At 46.2% G+C, this 17,941-nt stretch overlaps 1 protein-coding gene across 1 annotated transcript; it reads left to right on the forward strand.

The window, feature by feature from the left end:
- Nucleotides 1-6,527: 6,527 nt before the first annotated feature.
- On the forward strand, nt 6,528-7,372 carry LOC133645448 (cholesterol 25-hydroxylase-like protein 1, member 1). The gene has a single exon (XM_062040277.1). The coding sequence runs from the start codon at nt 6,528-6,530 to the stop codon at nt 7,368-7,370; it is 843 nt and encodes a 280-aa protein (XP_061896261.1). The 3' UTR covers nt 7,371-7,372.
- Nucleotides 7,373-17,941: the final 10,569 nt, after the last annotated feature.

The raw sequence follows: 17,941 nt of genomic DNA on the forward strand, positions 1-17,941 counted from the left end.
TTTTTTTTTTTCCGTTTTTTTTCTAAGTGTCTGATCGAGAGAAGGTAAAAACAGGTGATTTTTAGCCTCTCTCGATTTTGTACTTAGAAAAAATCCAAGAATTTTTTTTTTTTTTTCAGTTTTTTTTCTAAGTGTCTGATCGAGAGAAGGTAAAAAGAGGTGATTTTTAGCCTCTCTCGATTTTGTACTTAGAAAAAATCCAAGAATTTTTTTTTTTTTTTCCGTTTTTTTTCTAAGTGTCTGATCGAGAGAAGGTAAAAAGAGGTGATTTTTAGCCTCTCTCGATTTTGTACTTAGAAAAAATCATTTTTTTTTTTTTTTTCTCCGTTTTTTTTCTAAGTGTCTGATCGAGAGAAGGTAAAAAGAGGTGCTTTTTACCCTCTTTCGATTTCGTACTTAGAAAAAATCTAAGAATGTATTTATTTTTTTCCCGTTTTTTTTCTAAGTGTCTCATCGAGAGAAGGTAAAAAGAAGTGCTTTTTACCCTCTGTCCATTTGGTACTTAGAAAAAATCCAATTTTTTTTTTTTTCCTCTGTTTTTTTTCTAAGTGTCTGATCGAGAGAAGGTAAAAAGAGGTGCTTTTTACCCTCTTTCGATTTGGTACTTAGAAAAAATCCAATTTTTTTATTTTTCTCCGTTTTTTTGTAAGTGTCTGATCGAGAGAAGGTAAAAAGAGGTGCTTTTTACCCTCTTTCGATTTGGTACTTAGAAAAAATCCAATAATTTTTTTTTTTTTTCCCGTTTTTTTTCTAAGTGTGTCATCGAGAGAAGGTAAAAAGAGGTGCTTTTTACCCTCTTTCGATTTGGTACTCAGAAAAAATCCAAGAATTTTAAAAAAAATTTTTCTAAGTGTCTGATCGAGAGAAGGTAAAAAGAGGTGCTTTTTTTACCCTCTGTCGATTTGGTAGTTAGAAAAAAATCAAATTTTTTTTTTTCTCCTCCGTTTTTTTTCTAAGTGTCTGATCGAGAGAAGGTAAAAAGAGGTGCTTTTCACCCTCTTTCGATTTGGTACTTAGAAAAAATCCAATATTTTTATTTTTTTCTCCGTTTTTTTTCTAAGTGTCTGATCGAGAGAAGGTAAAAAGAGGTGCTTTTTACCCTCTTTCGATTTGGTACTTAGAAAAAATCCAATTTTTTTTTTTTCTCCGTTTTTTTCTAAGTGTCTGATCGAGAGAAGGTAAAAAGAGCTGCTTTTTACCCTCTTTCGATTTGGTACTTAGAAAAAATCCAAGAATTTTTTTTTTTTTTTCCCATTTTTTTTCTAAGTGTCTCATCGAGAGAAGGTAAAAAGAAGTGCTTTTTACCCTCTGTCGATTTGGTACTTAGAAAAAATCCAAATTTTTTTTTTTTTTCTCTGTTTTTTTTCTAAGTGTCTGATCGAGAGATGGTAAAAAGAGGTGCTTTTTACCCTCTTTCGATTTGGTACTTAGAAAAAATCCAATACTTTTTTTTTTTTTTTTCTCCGTTTTTTTTCTAAGTGTCTGATCGAGAGAAGGTAAAAAGAGGTTCTTTTTATCCTCTTTCGATTTGGTACTTAGAAAAAAATCCAATTTTTTTTTTTTTTCTCCATTTTTTTTCTAAGTGTCTAATCGAGAGAAGGTAAAAAGAGGTGCTTTTTACCCTCTTTCGATTTGGTACTTAGAAAAAATCCAAGAATTTTTTTTTTTTTTCTCCGTTTTTTTTCTAAGTGTCTGATCGAGAGAAGGTAAAAAGAGGTGCTTTTTACCCTCTGTCGATTTGGTATTTAGAAAAAATCCAAATTTTATTTTTTTTTCTCCGTTTTTTTTCTTAGTGTCTGATCAGGCCCGAGAAGGAACTCCTCCAGCTTCTCGACATCAACCTCAGGAGGAACGACTTTGAGTTCAATGGTCATTTCTTTCTACAGATCAAGGGCACGGCCATGGGCAAAAAGTTTGCTCCGGCTTATGCTAACATCTTCATGGCAGAATGGGAGACCTCTGCCCTTGCTGCCTGCGCAATCAGGCCCCTCCATTATTTCAGGTATTTGGATGATATCTGGGGGGTGTGGACTCATTCCATGGAGGAATTTGAGGTGTTCCGCCACACCCTGAATACCCACAACCCCAGTATCACCATCAAGTCCGCCACCAGCCCCACGTCGGTGGACTTCCTGGACACTACCACCTTCAAGGGTCCGGATTTTACCTCCACTCACCATCTGGACATTAAGGTGTTTTTTAAAGAGACGGATACCCATGCCCTCCTCCACAAAACCAGCTTCCACCCCCGACACACCTACGCGGGATTGGTGAAGTCCCAGCTTTTGAGGTTCCACCGGATCTGCACCAGGCGGGAGGACTTTGTAACGGCCATGGGAGCCCTGTTCACGGCCCTGAGGAAGAGAGGGTAGAAGAAGCCTCCCCCTGGTAAACACATGATCCCCCTCATTACAACCTTCTCACCTGCGGCGGTACAGGTTTCCAGAAGGGTCAAGGGTAACTTTTGTACCTTTGTGGAGAAAAGCGGCAAACTGAAGGACCATTATCTGGTCTCTGCCTACCGCAAAAATCCCAGCCTGGGTGATCTGCTTGTCAGGGCTCGGATCAGTTCCACCGGAGATCCGCCCTCGGCCCGGAGCAGCGCTCCCTTGCGGAACATCCCGTGGCTGGTCAATCGCCACAGCGGTAAGGTCTTCCGGCCACTGTGCAGAGGAGACGGGCAGGTCAAAAATTGCGTGTATGTTATCCTCTGCCAGCGTTGCCGTGCTATGTATGTTGGTGAAACGGGCAACACCATCGCCACCCGTTTCCACCAACATAAATATAACATTGTCCGGCAGAAGAACACCACCACCTACCTTGTGCCACACTTTATCCGGCACGGGTGGGCTTCTGTCCGGGCGTGTGTGGTCCAAGCCAACTCCAGATGGAGTGCCGCCCAACGGAGGCGGGCGGAAGGCCTCTGGATCCACAGACTGGGTACTAGACACCCGGGGGGGCTCAATGAGGCGTGAGTGCGAGCCCGCTGGGCCATAGACGGACCGTGCACACCCTTCTTATTCTTTTTTTTCGCTCTTTTCTATTGCCCCACCCCCACCCTTAGCCCTAACCCTAACCAACTCTCTTTCTCTATGCCTAAACCTAACCAACTATTTTTCTTTACGCCTAACCCTAACCCTAACCCTAACTCTAAACCTAACCCTAACTCTAATCCTAACCCTAACCCTAACCCCACCCCAACCCTAACCCTAACCCTAACCCTTATTTTGGATTGATTTTCCCACACCTGGCTTCTTCCTCGGCTTTCTGATGAGCGGACTTAACGACTGCAGGTGTGAGCTTTAGCCCCGCCCCCTGCAGAGCTCTAGTAAAATCCTCCCCCTCCCACAGCTCCATTTGGAAAAAGGCTCCAGCGGATGAGGTGGCCATCTTGCTGGAGACCTCAAATGTGGAAGCTTTACATGCCTGAAGAGGCCAAACAGGCCGAAACGCGTCGCATGTTCACAAAAATAATTAAGAAATTGGTTGATGTGTCTGACACTACGATTGGGGTCCCCCTGGGGGGGTGTGCTCTGGGTGTGGGGTCACTCTGGCAGACTGTAGACGGACAGTGCATATTCCCTTTTCCCTCCCCCAAACCCTAACCCTAACCCCCCAACACCTAACTAGCCAGTGCCTCCAGTCTGCCGTTGGGGTGGCATCCTGCCCTTTGTGCGCCCCCCCCCCCCCCTTGGGGCTCTGTTGGGCATTGCTGGGATGTGGTGAAGGGCTGATGATAATCAGACACATTCTAAAATTGGGGTCAGAGGTCACAGACGCCGAGGAACCATCTGGACGTGTGTTTATGAAATACTTACCTGGATTTGTTTGAGTTTTCCTGTATATTTTTGCAGAGATACTTACCTGTACATATTTTGCAGTGTTTTTCCTATCTGTATATACTTTGCAGTGATTTGTTTAGTTTAGTGTGTGGTGTGATTATTATCTTATTTTGGACTGATTTTCCCACACCTGGCTTCTTCCTCGGCTGTCTGACGAGCAGACTAAACGACTGCAGGTGTGAGCTTTAGCCCCGCCCCCTGCAGAGCTCTAGTAAAATCCTCCCCCTTCCACAGCTCCATTTTTAAAAAGGCTCCAGCGGATGAGGTGGCCATCTTGCTGGAGACCTCAAATGTGGAAGCTTTACATGCCTGAAGAGGCCAAACAGGCCGAAACGCGTCGCATGTTCACAAAAATAATTAAGAAATTGGTTGATGTGTCTGACACCACTCTCGGCGTTGTCCGATTGGGGTCCCCTGGGGGGCTGTGCTCTGGGTGTGGGGTCACTCTGGCAGACTGTAGACGGACAGTGCATATTCCCTTTTCCCTCCCCCAAACCCTAACCCTAACCCCCCAACACCTAACCTTAACCCTAACCCTAACCCTAACCCTAACCCTCTTTGATCCATAGGTTTGAGTAGTCGCTGGCGACACTGCAGTGGGGAGCTTAAGCCCCGCCCCCCTGCAGCTCACCTATATATATCCTCCTCCTGCCAGCAGGCTCATTCCCTCTCCGGCCGTGATGAGGGGACATCCGGCCGTGAAGACAAATAGGGAAGCCTCAGGAGATTAGAAGTGCTCCACCTACTAGGGAATTAGTAGCGTCCCAGTTGGCATGAGGTCAAAAGCCAACCTGACGAGGCCTAGGGGGCCGAAACGCGTCGTTGGACAGCCGCAGGGATTTTTCGAGTGTGTCTGCCACCACATTGAGCGCCCGCAATGGGAGTTATGTCGGATGGGGTCCCGGGGGTCCTGCGTTTGGCGTGGGCGTCGCCTTGACAGGTTGCAGACGGACAGTGCACTCCCTTTGCCCCTCCCCCTTCCCCTAACCCTAACCCTAACCACAAACCTAACCCTAACCCTAACCCGCTTCTGATTCTTTGTTACACAGTGAAAGGAGACTTGAAGGATAGTATGCAGCTCATTGGCTGAACAGGAGACATGTGATCTGCTAGTGTCACTCTGTGGAAAATACCCAGTTGCTAGAATGCCAAGCGTGTATCGCTGGCGCCATCTGGTGGACAAAACCAGTCATTACAGTGCACTGCGTGTCCCTCTGAATAAAGCTGCCAAATCAACCAATATTCACTGAAATATTAATCAAAATATGATTATAAATCACCTTAAATTATGCTCTATCCCAATGGAATATAGAAAGACATAATTAGGTGGCAGAGAACCTCCTACCTCCACACATAATTGTGATCCAGCCTAATTAATGGCTTGAAAAATTGTATTACAAGTTATGACAAGGTTAGGTTTTAGGCATTCACCATAGTGAGGTTAGGGTTAGGATAAGGACCAGGGTGGAGGTAGGATGAAGTTCTCTGCGGCCCATTGTACACAAAATACACCTTAGCTTGTGCATTGTAAAATATGGATTCTAAAAGACACATAACCAGGCGACAGAGGAATGCATCCCTTATAAAATTGTGAAACAAGTTTTACAACGGATATAAAATTGGCATCTCTGTGGCTCCAAGACAAAATGCAACAAGTGGCCTAATAGTGACAGTAGTCCATCAAAAAAATTGTAAATTTTTTGCCTGTGTGATTTATACAGGAAATGGATGGGTGGGGGTGCGCCCCAGGAGGAGGAGCAAAGGCAAGCCCCCAACAGAGACCCCAGAGGGACCCGCGCGAGGCAGGGCATCAACCATACAACGGAGAGGAGGCACAGGCCAGTTAGGTTTTGGGGGATTAAGAAAGAAAGAGCAAGAGAGAGAGAGAGAGAAAGGGGGAGGGGTTTGTGCACGGTCTGTCTACTCCCCGCCAAGGCAACGCCCCGCCAGACGCAGAACCACCCGGAAGTCCCCAAAGGAGGCCAACCAGATAACACCCACAAAGTCAGACATTTTGCACACCATTTAGACATCCCCCCGATATATGGGTCATGTGTGGTGGGCCCGCCCATTTACGGAACCAGCGTGTCAGCCCGTCAGTGGGGGACTTCCAAGTCACCGCACCGACCTCTGTGGCTGGCTGGACAAGGATGGGCGTGAGCGAGCTGTAGTCAGGAGGACCGAGTGTGGAATCCAATGAGCCAGCTTGTACCTAAGTTACGGTCAGAGCGAAAAAAGATACACCCTGCACTGCCTCTCTAGTCCTTCACTCTAACGTTCCTCATCCACAAATCTTTCATCCTCGCTCAAATTAATGGGGTAATCGTCGCTTTCTCGGTCCGAATCTCTCTCGCTCCATTGTAAACAACAGGGAATTGTGAGGAATACTAGCTCCTGTGACGTCACGCTACTTCCGGTATAGGCAAGGCTTTTTTTTTATCAGCGACCAAAAGTTGCGAAGTTTATCGTCGTTGTTCTATACTAAATCCTTTCAGCAAAAATATGGCAATATCGCGAAATAATCAAGTATGACACATAGAATGGATCTGCTATCCCCGTTTAAATAAATAAAAATCATTACAGTAGGCCTTTAATCCTCTTTGAGTCAAACTCCAATACTTTATAAGAGGGATTTTGCTAGTGTGGAGTGTGCAGAAGCAGTCCAGTGTGCAGCATTGCATCAACATGTTGAACATCAGCGACTTGCCAACGCATCCTCTCACCTCCACAAGATGGGAGTGTCTCCTGCAGCCGCTGTGGGACTATCTGCTTCTGCACCACCTGCCTCTCATCTCGTCCCCTTTCTTCCCAGTCCTGCTTGCTTTTTGCAGCTACTTCTTCTTCAGCTTACCTTTTGCAGTCATGGACCTGTTGGGAGAAAGGGCTCCTTTATTCCACCAGTACAAGATCCAGCCGCAGAGGCAGCCCACACTTGGAATGATGGCCAGGAGCTTGCTGACAGCTCTTTTTAACCACATCTTCTTTGTCCTACCAAGTGTGATGGTCAGCATGTTCATCCTTCCTCCACCAGCGATACCTCAGGAAGCTCCCGCCCTTCGCAACATCTTCATAGATGGACTGGCTCTTCTTCTACTCTTTGACACTCAGTACTACATCTGGCATTTTATACACCACAAACACAAGCAGCTTTATCGTTTCATCCACGCCATCCACCACGAATACACGGCGCCTTTTTCCTGGTCCACCGAGCACCTCAGCATCCCAGAGCTGATAACGGTTGGACTCTGGAGCAACCAGGACCCCGTTCTTCTCAAGTGTCACCCTCTTACAATGTGGTGCGTCACGGTGCTCAGTATCTGGATGTCAGTGGAGGACCACATTGGCTACGATTTGCCGTGGAGCCTCAATCGGCTGGTGCCCTTCGGCCTGCTGGGGGGCGCACCGGCTCATGACATGCACCATCAGAGACCCAGCAGCAACTACGCTCCCTTTTTTAGCCACTGGGACAGAATATTTGGTACGGCAGTCTCACTGAGGGACAAAAAAGATGTTAGGTTGGCTACATAATGAGAGACTATGTTTTGTCAATGTGAACCTGCACATCCATGTCATTTCATCATTTGCTCACGTTAAACTTTTTGTACTATTATTAGGCATTTAAAGGTGATGCTTTGGTGGATGCATGGAGGATGAACGTCATCACATTAGTAAAATTGCCTGACTATATTAAACAAACTGTAAATGCATTGCTTGATTTAAAGCCTTATTGGGTTTATTTTATTGTAATCATTATTTTTCTTCTTCTTGTTTTATGGCAGGACACTAAATGCTAAAGGTGCATTACCGCCACCTGCTGTATTGGAGTGTGAACCAGAGTTCCTTCCCTCCTACCTCCCTCACATGTCTCAGATAAACTACGATATAGGTGAAACAAAACATTGGAGCTCTATAAGTTACATAGTTACCAGAGCAGGATTAGATACCCGTACCCCTTGTTAATGGTCAAGTGTGAATCACTGATCTATCCTTGGTCTTCTTGAGGGAAGATTCCGGGCCCCAATGACAAATGTAACCGAGGACCCGTCTTGATAAACTACGATGGAGGTGAAACAAAACTTTGGAGATTTTTAAGTTACCTAACGACATGACTGGGAATGGAATCCATTACCCCGTTATGGAAGTCAATGCGTTTAACCGCTCAGCTATCCCGGGTATCGGTGTCATTATTTAGCTCACGTTTAAGACCTATTTTTTAGAATGGATCAACTTTGACAATTTTCCAGCTATGTCTTTATTCAACACACCATGCATCCTCACACATTTGGAGCCAACATTTGAACAGTTAGTAACTTAATCTGCATTATTTGTCATTTATCATCTTTCATGTTTCCTTCTTCCGCAGTATGAAATATGTAGGCGTGAGCGGCAGATATGTGGGAGTGGCTTTGCAGCTGAGAGGCCTCAAATACATTTATGTATGGAACAAAATCTTGTCTTCACAAGACCCAGGATAACCCAGTGGTTAAGACTGTTGACTCGGAGCCAAGGTACTGGAAAGGAGGGTCCGGCCGATAGTCGAACCTCAGATTCAAGAGGAGCAATGTGGATTCCGTCCTGGTCGTGGAACAACTGACCAACTCTTTACGCTTGCGGGAATCCTGGAGAGGGCCTGGGAGTATGCCTATCCAGTCTACATGTGTTTTGTGGATTTGGAGAAGGCGTATGACCGCGTCCCTCGGGAGATCTTGTGGGAGGTGCTGAGGGAGTACGGAGTGAGGGGAACCCTGCTGAGGGCCATCCAATCTCTGTACAACCAAAGCGAGAGTTGTGTCCGGGTGCTTGGATGTAAGTCGGATCCGTTTCCAGTGGGGGTTGGTCTCCGCCAGGGCTGCGCTCTGTCACCTATCCTGTTTGTGATTTTCATGGACAGGATTTCTAGGCGGAGTCGTTGCCGTGGCGGAGAGGGTATACGTCTCGGGGGGCTAAAGGTTGCATCACTGCTGTTTGCAGATGATGTGGTCCTGATGGCACCTTCGGTTCGTGACCTTCAGCTCTCACTGGATCGGTTCGCAGCCGAGTGTTCAGCGGCTGGAATGAGGATCAGCATCTCCAAATCTGAGGCCATGGTTCTCAGCAGGAAACCGATGGTTTGTACAGTCCGGGTAGGGGACAGGACTCTGTCCCAGGTGGAGGAGTTTAAGTATCTCGGGGTCTTGTTCACGAGTGAGGGAAAGATGGAGAAGGAAATCAGCCGGAGAATCGGAGCAGCTGGGGCAGTATTGCAGTCTCTCTGCCGCACTGTTGTGACGAAACGGGAGCTGAGCCAGAAGGCAAAGCTCTCGGTCTACCGAGCTATCTACATTCCTACTCTCACCTATGGTCATGAAGTGTGGGTAATGACCGAAAGAATAAGATCGCGGATACAAGCGGCCGAAATGAGTTTCCTCAGAAGGGTGGCTGGCATCTCCCTTAGAGATAGGGTGAGAAGTGCAGTCACCCGAGAGAGACTCGGAGTAGAGCCACTGCTCCTTGGCTTGGAAAGGAGCCAGCTTAGGTGGTTCGGGCATCTCGTGCGGATGCCTCACGAGCGTCTCCCTAGGGAGGTCCTCGTTGCACGTCCCACTGGGAGGAGGCCCCGCGGCAGGCCAAGGACCAGATGGGGGGATTACATCTCCTCTCTGGCCTGGGAACGCTTCGGAATTCCCCAGGAGGAAGTCGCAAATGTTGCTCTGGAGAGGGAAGTCTGGGGGTCTTTGCTGGAGCTGCTGTCCCCGCGACCCGATTCCGGATAAGCGGTTGAAGATGGATGGATGGATGGACTCGGAGTGAAAGGTGCTGGGTTTGAACCCCACTCTGGTTGACAGTATTTTGTTCAACTTCCAACAAACTTTACTGAGCAAGATGTCCTCGATGACATTTGTGTATGGAACAATATCTTCTCTTCACAAGACCCATGATAGCCCAGTGGTTAAGACTGTTGACTTGGAATAAAGGATGCTGGGTTGGAATCCCGGTAAAGTTGATATGTAACTTACATAACTGTGGCAGGAGTCATCAAGGTGACATACATTGTGGCTGTGTCACCTCTCCTATGTAATGTAAATAAAATAATTATTTAATTAACTTAACATATCTTATTTTAATCATACCCAGGAGTGCTCATTTTTAAAGCTCTTTATTATTAACTTTCTACTCCTATTCCCACCCACTTCAGGAATTACACTCACACGCACACACACAGGTAACCCCTGAGGTGTCATCATTGACTATTTGACAATTTATTTTTGATTATTATTATTTTTAGCGTTTACATAATTTTTCAACTATATGTTAATCAAGCAACTAGCACATAACAATGCATGTTGTCTTGACGCCATACAGCTAAATTACTGATTACCTATATGGGGTTTGAACCCAATACCCCTGTATCAGGATTCTTGATTTTCGCTCTTATACAAATGTAATCAGTGAACTATGATGGCGGTGAAACAAAAAGCAAAATTCTCCAATTTATGGATTTGAACCCAGTAGTACTGAGTGAGAGGCAGCAGTTTTTTAGTTGCAAATATAACGAGTCAGAGTCACCACGTTTATTATTTGCTGACTCATTGTTTTTGCCAGTGGAAAATGTGCAGTGTGACCATGCACTTGACAAGCCAAGAAACCATGTGCACAATCTCCTTTTCTCATGATCCTATTGCATAATTCTAAATCTTTACAAGTGTATAACTCATTCACATTTTACCGACTGAAGAAAAAGCAGGATTTAGAAGGTTTCTCACAGGTCAAGCACAGCATTGGAAAGAATTAAGGACATCCTGTTCTTGAGTGCAGGGCAAACGTGCAGCTTTAGATGGATGCAATGTTCAGTCTGAAGGTAAAAACAGGCCAATGCTGTTTTGTGTGTCTGTAATGAGCTGCGTTTATCCATGCGTGTCTCAGACATGTACACTATAACTTTATGCACCGACCGGTCCAACTTCATGTCATATATCAGACGAAACAACGTTACATGAAGGGAATAGGACAGGATTCTGATGGGACACACGTTAGCGACACTAGCAAAGCTAGCATGAGCAACACTGCTAACACTACGGTCACATTTTAACAGCAACACCATGCTTTGCTGAAGAAAAGCATGTCAGTAGCTGACTGGCAGCTAGTTGGCAGAGCTCCATTCCTTAAGGCAGGGGTCGGCAACCCAAAATGTTGATAGAAATATATTGGAGCAAGAATACAAAACTAAAATCTGTTTGGAGCCGCAAAAAATTGAAATCCTTAAATAAGTGTTATAATGAAGGCAAGACATATTGTAAGTGTCTATATTAGCTATATTAGCCTACTATCAAAGGCTGACGCAAATCTTCGTTGACAAAAATGTTATATTTAAATTTTTATTGTACCCATTTTTGCAACATTGGAAATCATTAGTAAAATGGAGACTTCTCACAGGATGAGATAACTACTGGCTCAGAATGGCCACAGGTATAGACGTGTGTCCAAGTTTAAGGAAATCGCAGGCTGTCTTCTTATAATGGATTTATTACAATCTTTGCAAGCTGGGTAATGTTTGCTGTGGTCTGGAACAACATGGCACACAAACAACTTTGAGAAATGCAGCCAATTTTACATACAGACAATGTGTCATGAGACATGCATATATAAATTAAATACACAGAGGACATAAGTAAAGGAAATTAAATGAGCTCAAATATACCTACAAACGAGGCATAGTGATACAATATGTACATACAGCTAGCCTAAACAGCATGTTAGCCTTGATTAGCTTGCAGTCATTAATTGACCAAATATAACTGAATAGCACTCCAGCAAATCAATAAAATCAACAAAGCTCACCTTTGTGCATTCACGTACAGTATAAAACCTTTGGTGGACAAAATGAGACAAAGAAGGCGTGGCATTAAACACGTCTTTCTGTGGCAGCATCGGATAAATTTGTGCATGTAAACAAACTACGATGAGTTCAAGGATCGCTGAAATTAGTAGGACAAAATGGTGCTTGCCGATTACTCATCAGTGAAGCATGTATAACATAAACAGTGGGATTTCCAAAACTTAGGGAGCTTTGTGTCATGTTTGTTCTATTACAGAAAAAATATTTAAACAAAAAATATACTTTTTTCTTTATCTTTTGCCATTTTCACAAATCTCTATAGAGGTCCAGGGAGACACGGGTGCTGAGCTAAAGAGCTGCGAGTTGCTGACCCCCGCCTTAAGGTGTGTAGCAAAACCTGCGTTCTATTTATTACTCTCTTCTGTTTTTTAGCTAGCGGTGGATCAGAGTGTTGCCTTCGTGGGGTCGTACAGCTGCAATGGTTGTGTTCTCACTCATGCAGAAAAACAAGCAGGAACCAGCCCGCAGGTAAAAATCCATTTTAGTTCCAAAAGGCAAGGCAAAAAATACAAAAAGTTTGACTCTAGCATAACGTGAAGCCAAAACATACACAGGGTGAACAGCATGAAAGTCGTTATGCGGGGGGGGGGGGGGAAAGAAATCCCAACCCAGCGTGTATAGCGAACATTGATCCAGCGACTAAGGCTGGGTGACCAAAGATTATAAAAGGGAGTGATTAACGGAGGAGACAGGTGGGACGACTAATCACAAACTGAAGACAGGTGTGTCCATTCAGTGCCCGAGGCAACAAGAAAAGTAAACAGAGGAAGAAGCGCTGAGGACAAAACAGAACACTAAACTGCGAATAATAATCAAATCACAACAAGAGACATAACGTCATGACAGAGGCTTTCATGGTTTCATCCAAAGTGATTTTTGAGGGCCTCTTTTCCTAAAAGTGCCATAAATAAGTGAGGGAGATGATAGATTTTTCTCAGGTCGTACGGACACATTATACTGTTACAACATCAAAAAAGTCAATTTGGCATGGTAACATCCTTCATTGCAGTGGTGTGCATGTGTCGTCAGGACCAGCAAGACCTTCTCTGCTGGCCTAACATAACCACAAATCATCATCATATATAAAGATACAAAAATGTTTTTATTGACTTTCCCTAAATATGTAAAAGTATTCATATTCTCTTCATGTCATTTTATGCTCCTTCCAGCGCTGTTGTTTTTAGTTTTAGTTTGTATCCAATCAGAATTCAGCTAGTTTATGTTGCCATGCTGTACCAAATCTGTCTTCAGAATCAACAATGTGTGTGCACTGTAAGCCATCGGGGAAATACAGTTGATAGACAGTTGCCATAGCCAATCAGATCACGAGTTGTTGTCAGTAAGGCCTTCTAGCAGGCCTAGGGTTGATGGTGACATTTACGCATCCTGTGATTGGTTACTCATCAAGACCGTTAGCGGATACATTTGAGAACACATACAGTTGAGATACATGTGGGATAGCCAATCAGATCACCAGTTGTTGTCAGTAGCCTATCTAGGTAGCCTGATGTTAATGAGACTGTGATTGGATACTCACTTGTCACTCCAAAGTGAGTATCCATTCAAAAGTTGCAATTTAGCAGGAAGTGTTGCGCCGTAGCCATACCGGGCTAGCAGAGAAGGAGAACAAATCGTTGATTAGGTGGCAGATATATATTTGCAAGGCCATTTTCAAGAAGGATATTTAAAGAGAAACTACATCTTGTGAGACCATGTCGGCCAACCCGGGGAAGCTAGCTGAGCTGTTCTGGTGATGAAATGCTCGCCATTTCCACTGGAATAAGCCGACGACGAGGGGTACCACTGGGGGGTGTTTGTGCTTTGAAAGACACGCTGCTGAAGGAGAGGAGCTTTCCTCTCCGCTGTGAAATAAATCTACTTTGGCATATTCTTCCAGAAAAATCGCTGGTCTTTTGTCTTTTTAGGGCTCATGTTGATTTAGCAAAATAGACAAAACTTGTCAAAAGATGAAAAAACACAGAAAAAGCACACACGCTGAAGTGCTGAGAAGTGACTAGTAGTGTCCTGGCCAGCAAATGTAGCTCCCCATTAATGCTGTGCCCTGCTTTTTGCCTGCAGGCTTGACACAAAGTGAATGACTGAATAAAAACGTTCGTACAAAGAGACATGGTTTGCACACCTCGGCCTGTTTGGTGCGGTCTAAAAGTTTGTGAATTGAAAAGTTTGCCAACAGAGGTGTTTGTAAATTGAATGTTTGTGACAAATGTGTAAGGTCTGTTGAGGACGGACGGGCTCATCAAGTGGTCAGTGATGTTCCCTGACGGGCTCATCAAGTGGTCATTGATGCTCCCTGACGGGCTCATCAAGTGGTCATTGATGTTACCTGACGGGCTCATCAAGTGGTCATTGATGCTCCCTGACGGACTCATCAAGTGGTCATTGATGCTCCCTGACGGGCTCATCAAGTGGTCATTGATGTTACCTGACGGGCTCATCAAGTGGTCATTGATGTTCCCTGACGGGCTCATCAAGTGGTCAGTGATGTTCCCTGACGGGCTCATCAAGTGGTCATTGATGTTACCTGACGGGCTCATCAAGTGGTCATTGATGTTCCCTGACGGGCTCATCAAGTGGTCAGTGATGTTCCCTGACGGGCTCATCAAGTGGTCATTGATGTTACCTGACGGGCTCATCAAGTGGTCATTGATGTTCCCTGACGGCCTCATCAAGTGGTCATTGATGTTCCCTGACGGGCTCATCAAGTGGTCATTGATGTTCCCTGACGGGCTCATCAAGTGGTCATTGATGTTCCCTGACGGGCTCATCAAGTGGTCATTGATGTTACCTGACGGGCTCATCAAGTGGTCATTGATGTTCCCTGACGGGCTCATCAAGTGGTCATTGATGTTCCCTGACGGGCTCATCAAGTGGTCATTGATGTTCCCTGACGGGCTCATCAAGTGGTCATTGATGTTCCCTGACGGCCTCATCAAGTGGTCATTGATGTTCCCTGACGGGCTCATCAAGTGGTCATTGATGTTCCCTGACGGGCTCATCAAGTGGTCATTGATGTTCCCTGACGGGCTCATCAAGTGGTCATTGATGTTACCTGACGGGCTCATCAAGTGGTCAGTGATGTTCCCTGACGGGCTCATCAAGTGGTCATTGATGTTACCTGACGGGCTCATCAAGTGGTCATTGATGTTCCCTGACGGGCTCATCAAGTGGTCATTGATGCTCCCTGACGGGCTCATCAAGTGGTCATTGATGTTACCTGACGGGCTCATCAAGTGGTCATTGATGTTCCCTGACGGCCTCATCAAGTGGTCATTGATGCTCCCTGACGGACTCATCAAGTGGTCATTGATGCTCCCTGACGGGCTCATCAAGTGGTCATTGATGTTACCTGACGGGCTCATCAAGTGGTCATTGATGTTCCCTGACGGGCTCATCAAGTGGTCAGTGATGTTCCCTGACGGGCTCATCAAGTGGTCATTGATGTTACCTGACGGGCTCATCAAGTGGTCATTGATGTTCCCTGACGGGCTCATCAAGTGGTCAGTGATGTTCCCTGACGGGCTCATCAAGTGGTCATTGATGTTACCTGACGGGCTCATCAAGTGGTCATTGATGTTCCCTGACGGCCTCATCAAGTGGTCATTGATGTTCCCTGACGGGCTCATCAAGTGGTCATTGATGTTCCCTGACGGGCTCATCAAGTGGTCATTGATGTTCCCTGACGGGCTCATCAAGTGGTCATTGATGTTACCTGACGGGCTCATCAAGTGGTCATTGATGTTCCCTGACGGGCTCATCAAGTGGTCATTGATGTTCCCTGACGGGCTCATCAAGTGGTCATTGATGTTCCCTGACGGGCTCATCAAGTGGTCATTGATGTTCCCTGACGGCCTCATCAAGTGGTCATTGATGTTCCCTGACGGGCTCATCAAGTGGTCATTGATGTTCCCTGACGGGCTCATCAAGTGGTCATTGATGTTCCCTGACGGGCTCATCAAGTGGTCATTGATGTTACCTGACGGGCTCATCAAGTGGTCAGTGATGTTCCCTGACGGGCTCATCAAGTGGTCATTGATGTTACCTGACGGGCTCATCAAGTGGTCATTGATGTTCCCTGACGGGCTCATCAAGTGGTCATTGATGTTCCCTGACGGGCTCTTCAAGTGGTCATTGAAGTTCCCTGACGGGCTCATCAAGTGGTCATTGATGTTACCTGACGGGCTCATCAAGTGGTCATTGAAGTTCCCTGACGGGCTCATCAAGTGGTCATTGAAGTTCCCTGACGGGCTCATCAAGTGGTCATTGATGTTACCTGACGGGCTCATCAAGTGGTCATTGATGTTCCCTGACGGGCTCATCAAGTGGTCATTGAAGTTCCCTGACGGGCTCATCAAGTGGTCATTGAAGTTCCCTGACGGGCTCATCAAGTGGTCATTGAAGTTCCCTGACGGGCTCATCAAGTGGTCATTGATGCTCCCTGACGGGCTCATCAAGTGGTCATTGAAGTTCCCTGACGGGCTCATCAAGTGGTCAGTGATGTTCCCTGACGGGCTCATCAAGTGGTCATTGATGTTACCTGACGGGCTCATCAAGTGGTCAGTGATGTTCCCTGACGGGCTCATCAAGTGGTCATTGATGTTACCTGACGGGCTCATCAAGTGGTCATTGATGTTACCTGACGGGCTCATCAAGTGGTCATTGATGTTCCCTGACGGGCTCATCAAGTGGTCATTGATGCTCCCTGACGGGCTCATCAAGTGGTCATTGATGTTACCTGACGGGCTCATCAAGTGGTCAGTGATGTTCCCTGACGGGCTCATCAAGTGGTCATTGATGCTCCCTGACGGGCTCATCAAGTGGTCATTGAAGTTCCCTGACGGGCTCATCAAGTGGTCATTGATGTTCCCTGACGGGCTCATCAAGTGGTCATTGATGCTCCCTGACGGGCTCATCAAGTGGTCATTGATGTTACCTGACGGGCTCATCAAGTGGTCAGTGATGTTCCCTGACGGGCTCATCAAGTGGTCATTGATGCTCCCTGACGGGCTCATCAAGTGGTCAGTGATGTTCCCTGACGGGCTCATCAAGTGGTCATTGATGTTACCTGACGGGCTCATCAAGTGGTCATTGATGTTCCCTGACGGGCTCATCAAGTGGTCATTGATGTTCCCTGACGGGCTCTTCAAGTGGTCATTGAAGTTCCCTGACGGGCTCATCAAGTGGTCATTGAAGTTCCCTGACGGGCTCATCAAGTGGTCATTGAAGTTCCCTGACGGGCTCATCAAGTGGTCATTGATGCTCCCTGACGAGCTCATCAAGTGGTCATTGAAGTTCCCTGACGGGCTCATCAAGTGGTCAGTGATGTTCCCTGACGGGCTCATCAAGTGGTCATTGATGTTACCTGACGGGCTCATCAAGTGGTCAGTGATGTTCCCTGACGGGCTCATCAAGTGGTCATTGATGTTACCTGACGGGCTCATCAAGTGGTCATTGATGTTCCCTGACGGGCTCTTCAAGTGGTCATTGATGTTCCCTGACGGGCTCATCAAGTGGTCATTGATGCTCCCTGACGGGCTCATCAAGTGGTCATTGATGTTACCTGACGGGCTCATCAAGTGGTCATTGATGTTCCCTGACGGGCTCATCAAGTGGTCATTGATGCTCCCTGACGGGCTCATCAAGTGGTCATTGAAGTTCCCTGACGGGCTCATCAAGTGGTCATTGATGTTACCTGACGGGCTCATCAAGTGGTCAGTGATGTTCCCTGACGGGCTCATCAAGTGGTCATTGATGTTCCCTGACGGGCTCTTCAAGTGGTCATTGAAGTTCCCTGACGGGCTCATCAAGTGGTCATTGATGTTCCCTGACGGGCTCATCAAGTGGTCATTGATGCTCCCTGACGGGCTCATCAAGTGGTCATTGATGCTCCCTGACGGGCTCATCAAGTGGTCATTGATGTTCCCTGACGGGCTCCTCAAGTGGTCATTGATGTTCCCTGACGGGCTCTTCAAGTGGTCATTGAAGTTCCCTGACGGGCTCATCAAGTGGTCATTGAAGTTCCCTGACGGGCTCATCAAGTGGTCATTGAAGTTCCCTGACGGGCTCATCAAGTGGTCAGTGATGCTCCCTGACGGGCTCATCAAGTGGTCATTGAAGTTCCCTGACGGGCTCATCAAGTGGTCAGTGATGTTCCCTGACGGGCTCATCAAGTGGTCATTGATGCTCCCTGACGGGCTCATCAAGT

Source organism: Entelurus aequoreus, unplaced genomic scaffold (genome assembly GCF_033978785.1).
Source record: "Entelurus aequoreus isolate RoL-2023_Sb unplaced genomic scaffold, RoL_Eaeq_v1.1 HiC_scaffold_93, whole genome shotgun sequence".
NCBI classification, from domain to species: domain Eukaryota; kingdom Metazoa; phylum Chordata; class Actinopteri; order Syngnathiformes; family Syngnathidae; genus Entelurus; species Entelurus aequoreus.

What these genes read in the sequence shown, in the direction of transcription:
- LOC133645448 (XM_062040277.1), top strand. Translation starts at nt 6,528, where the DNA reads ATGTTGAACATCAGCGACTTGCCAACGCATCCTCTCACCTCCACAAGA.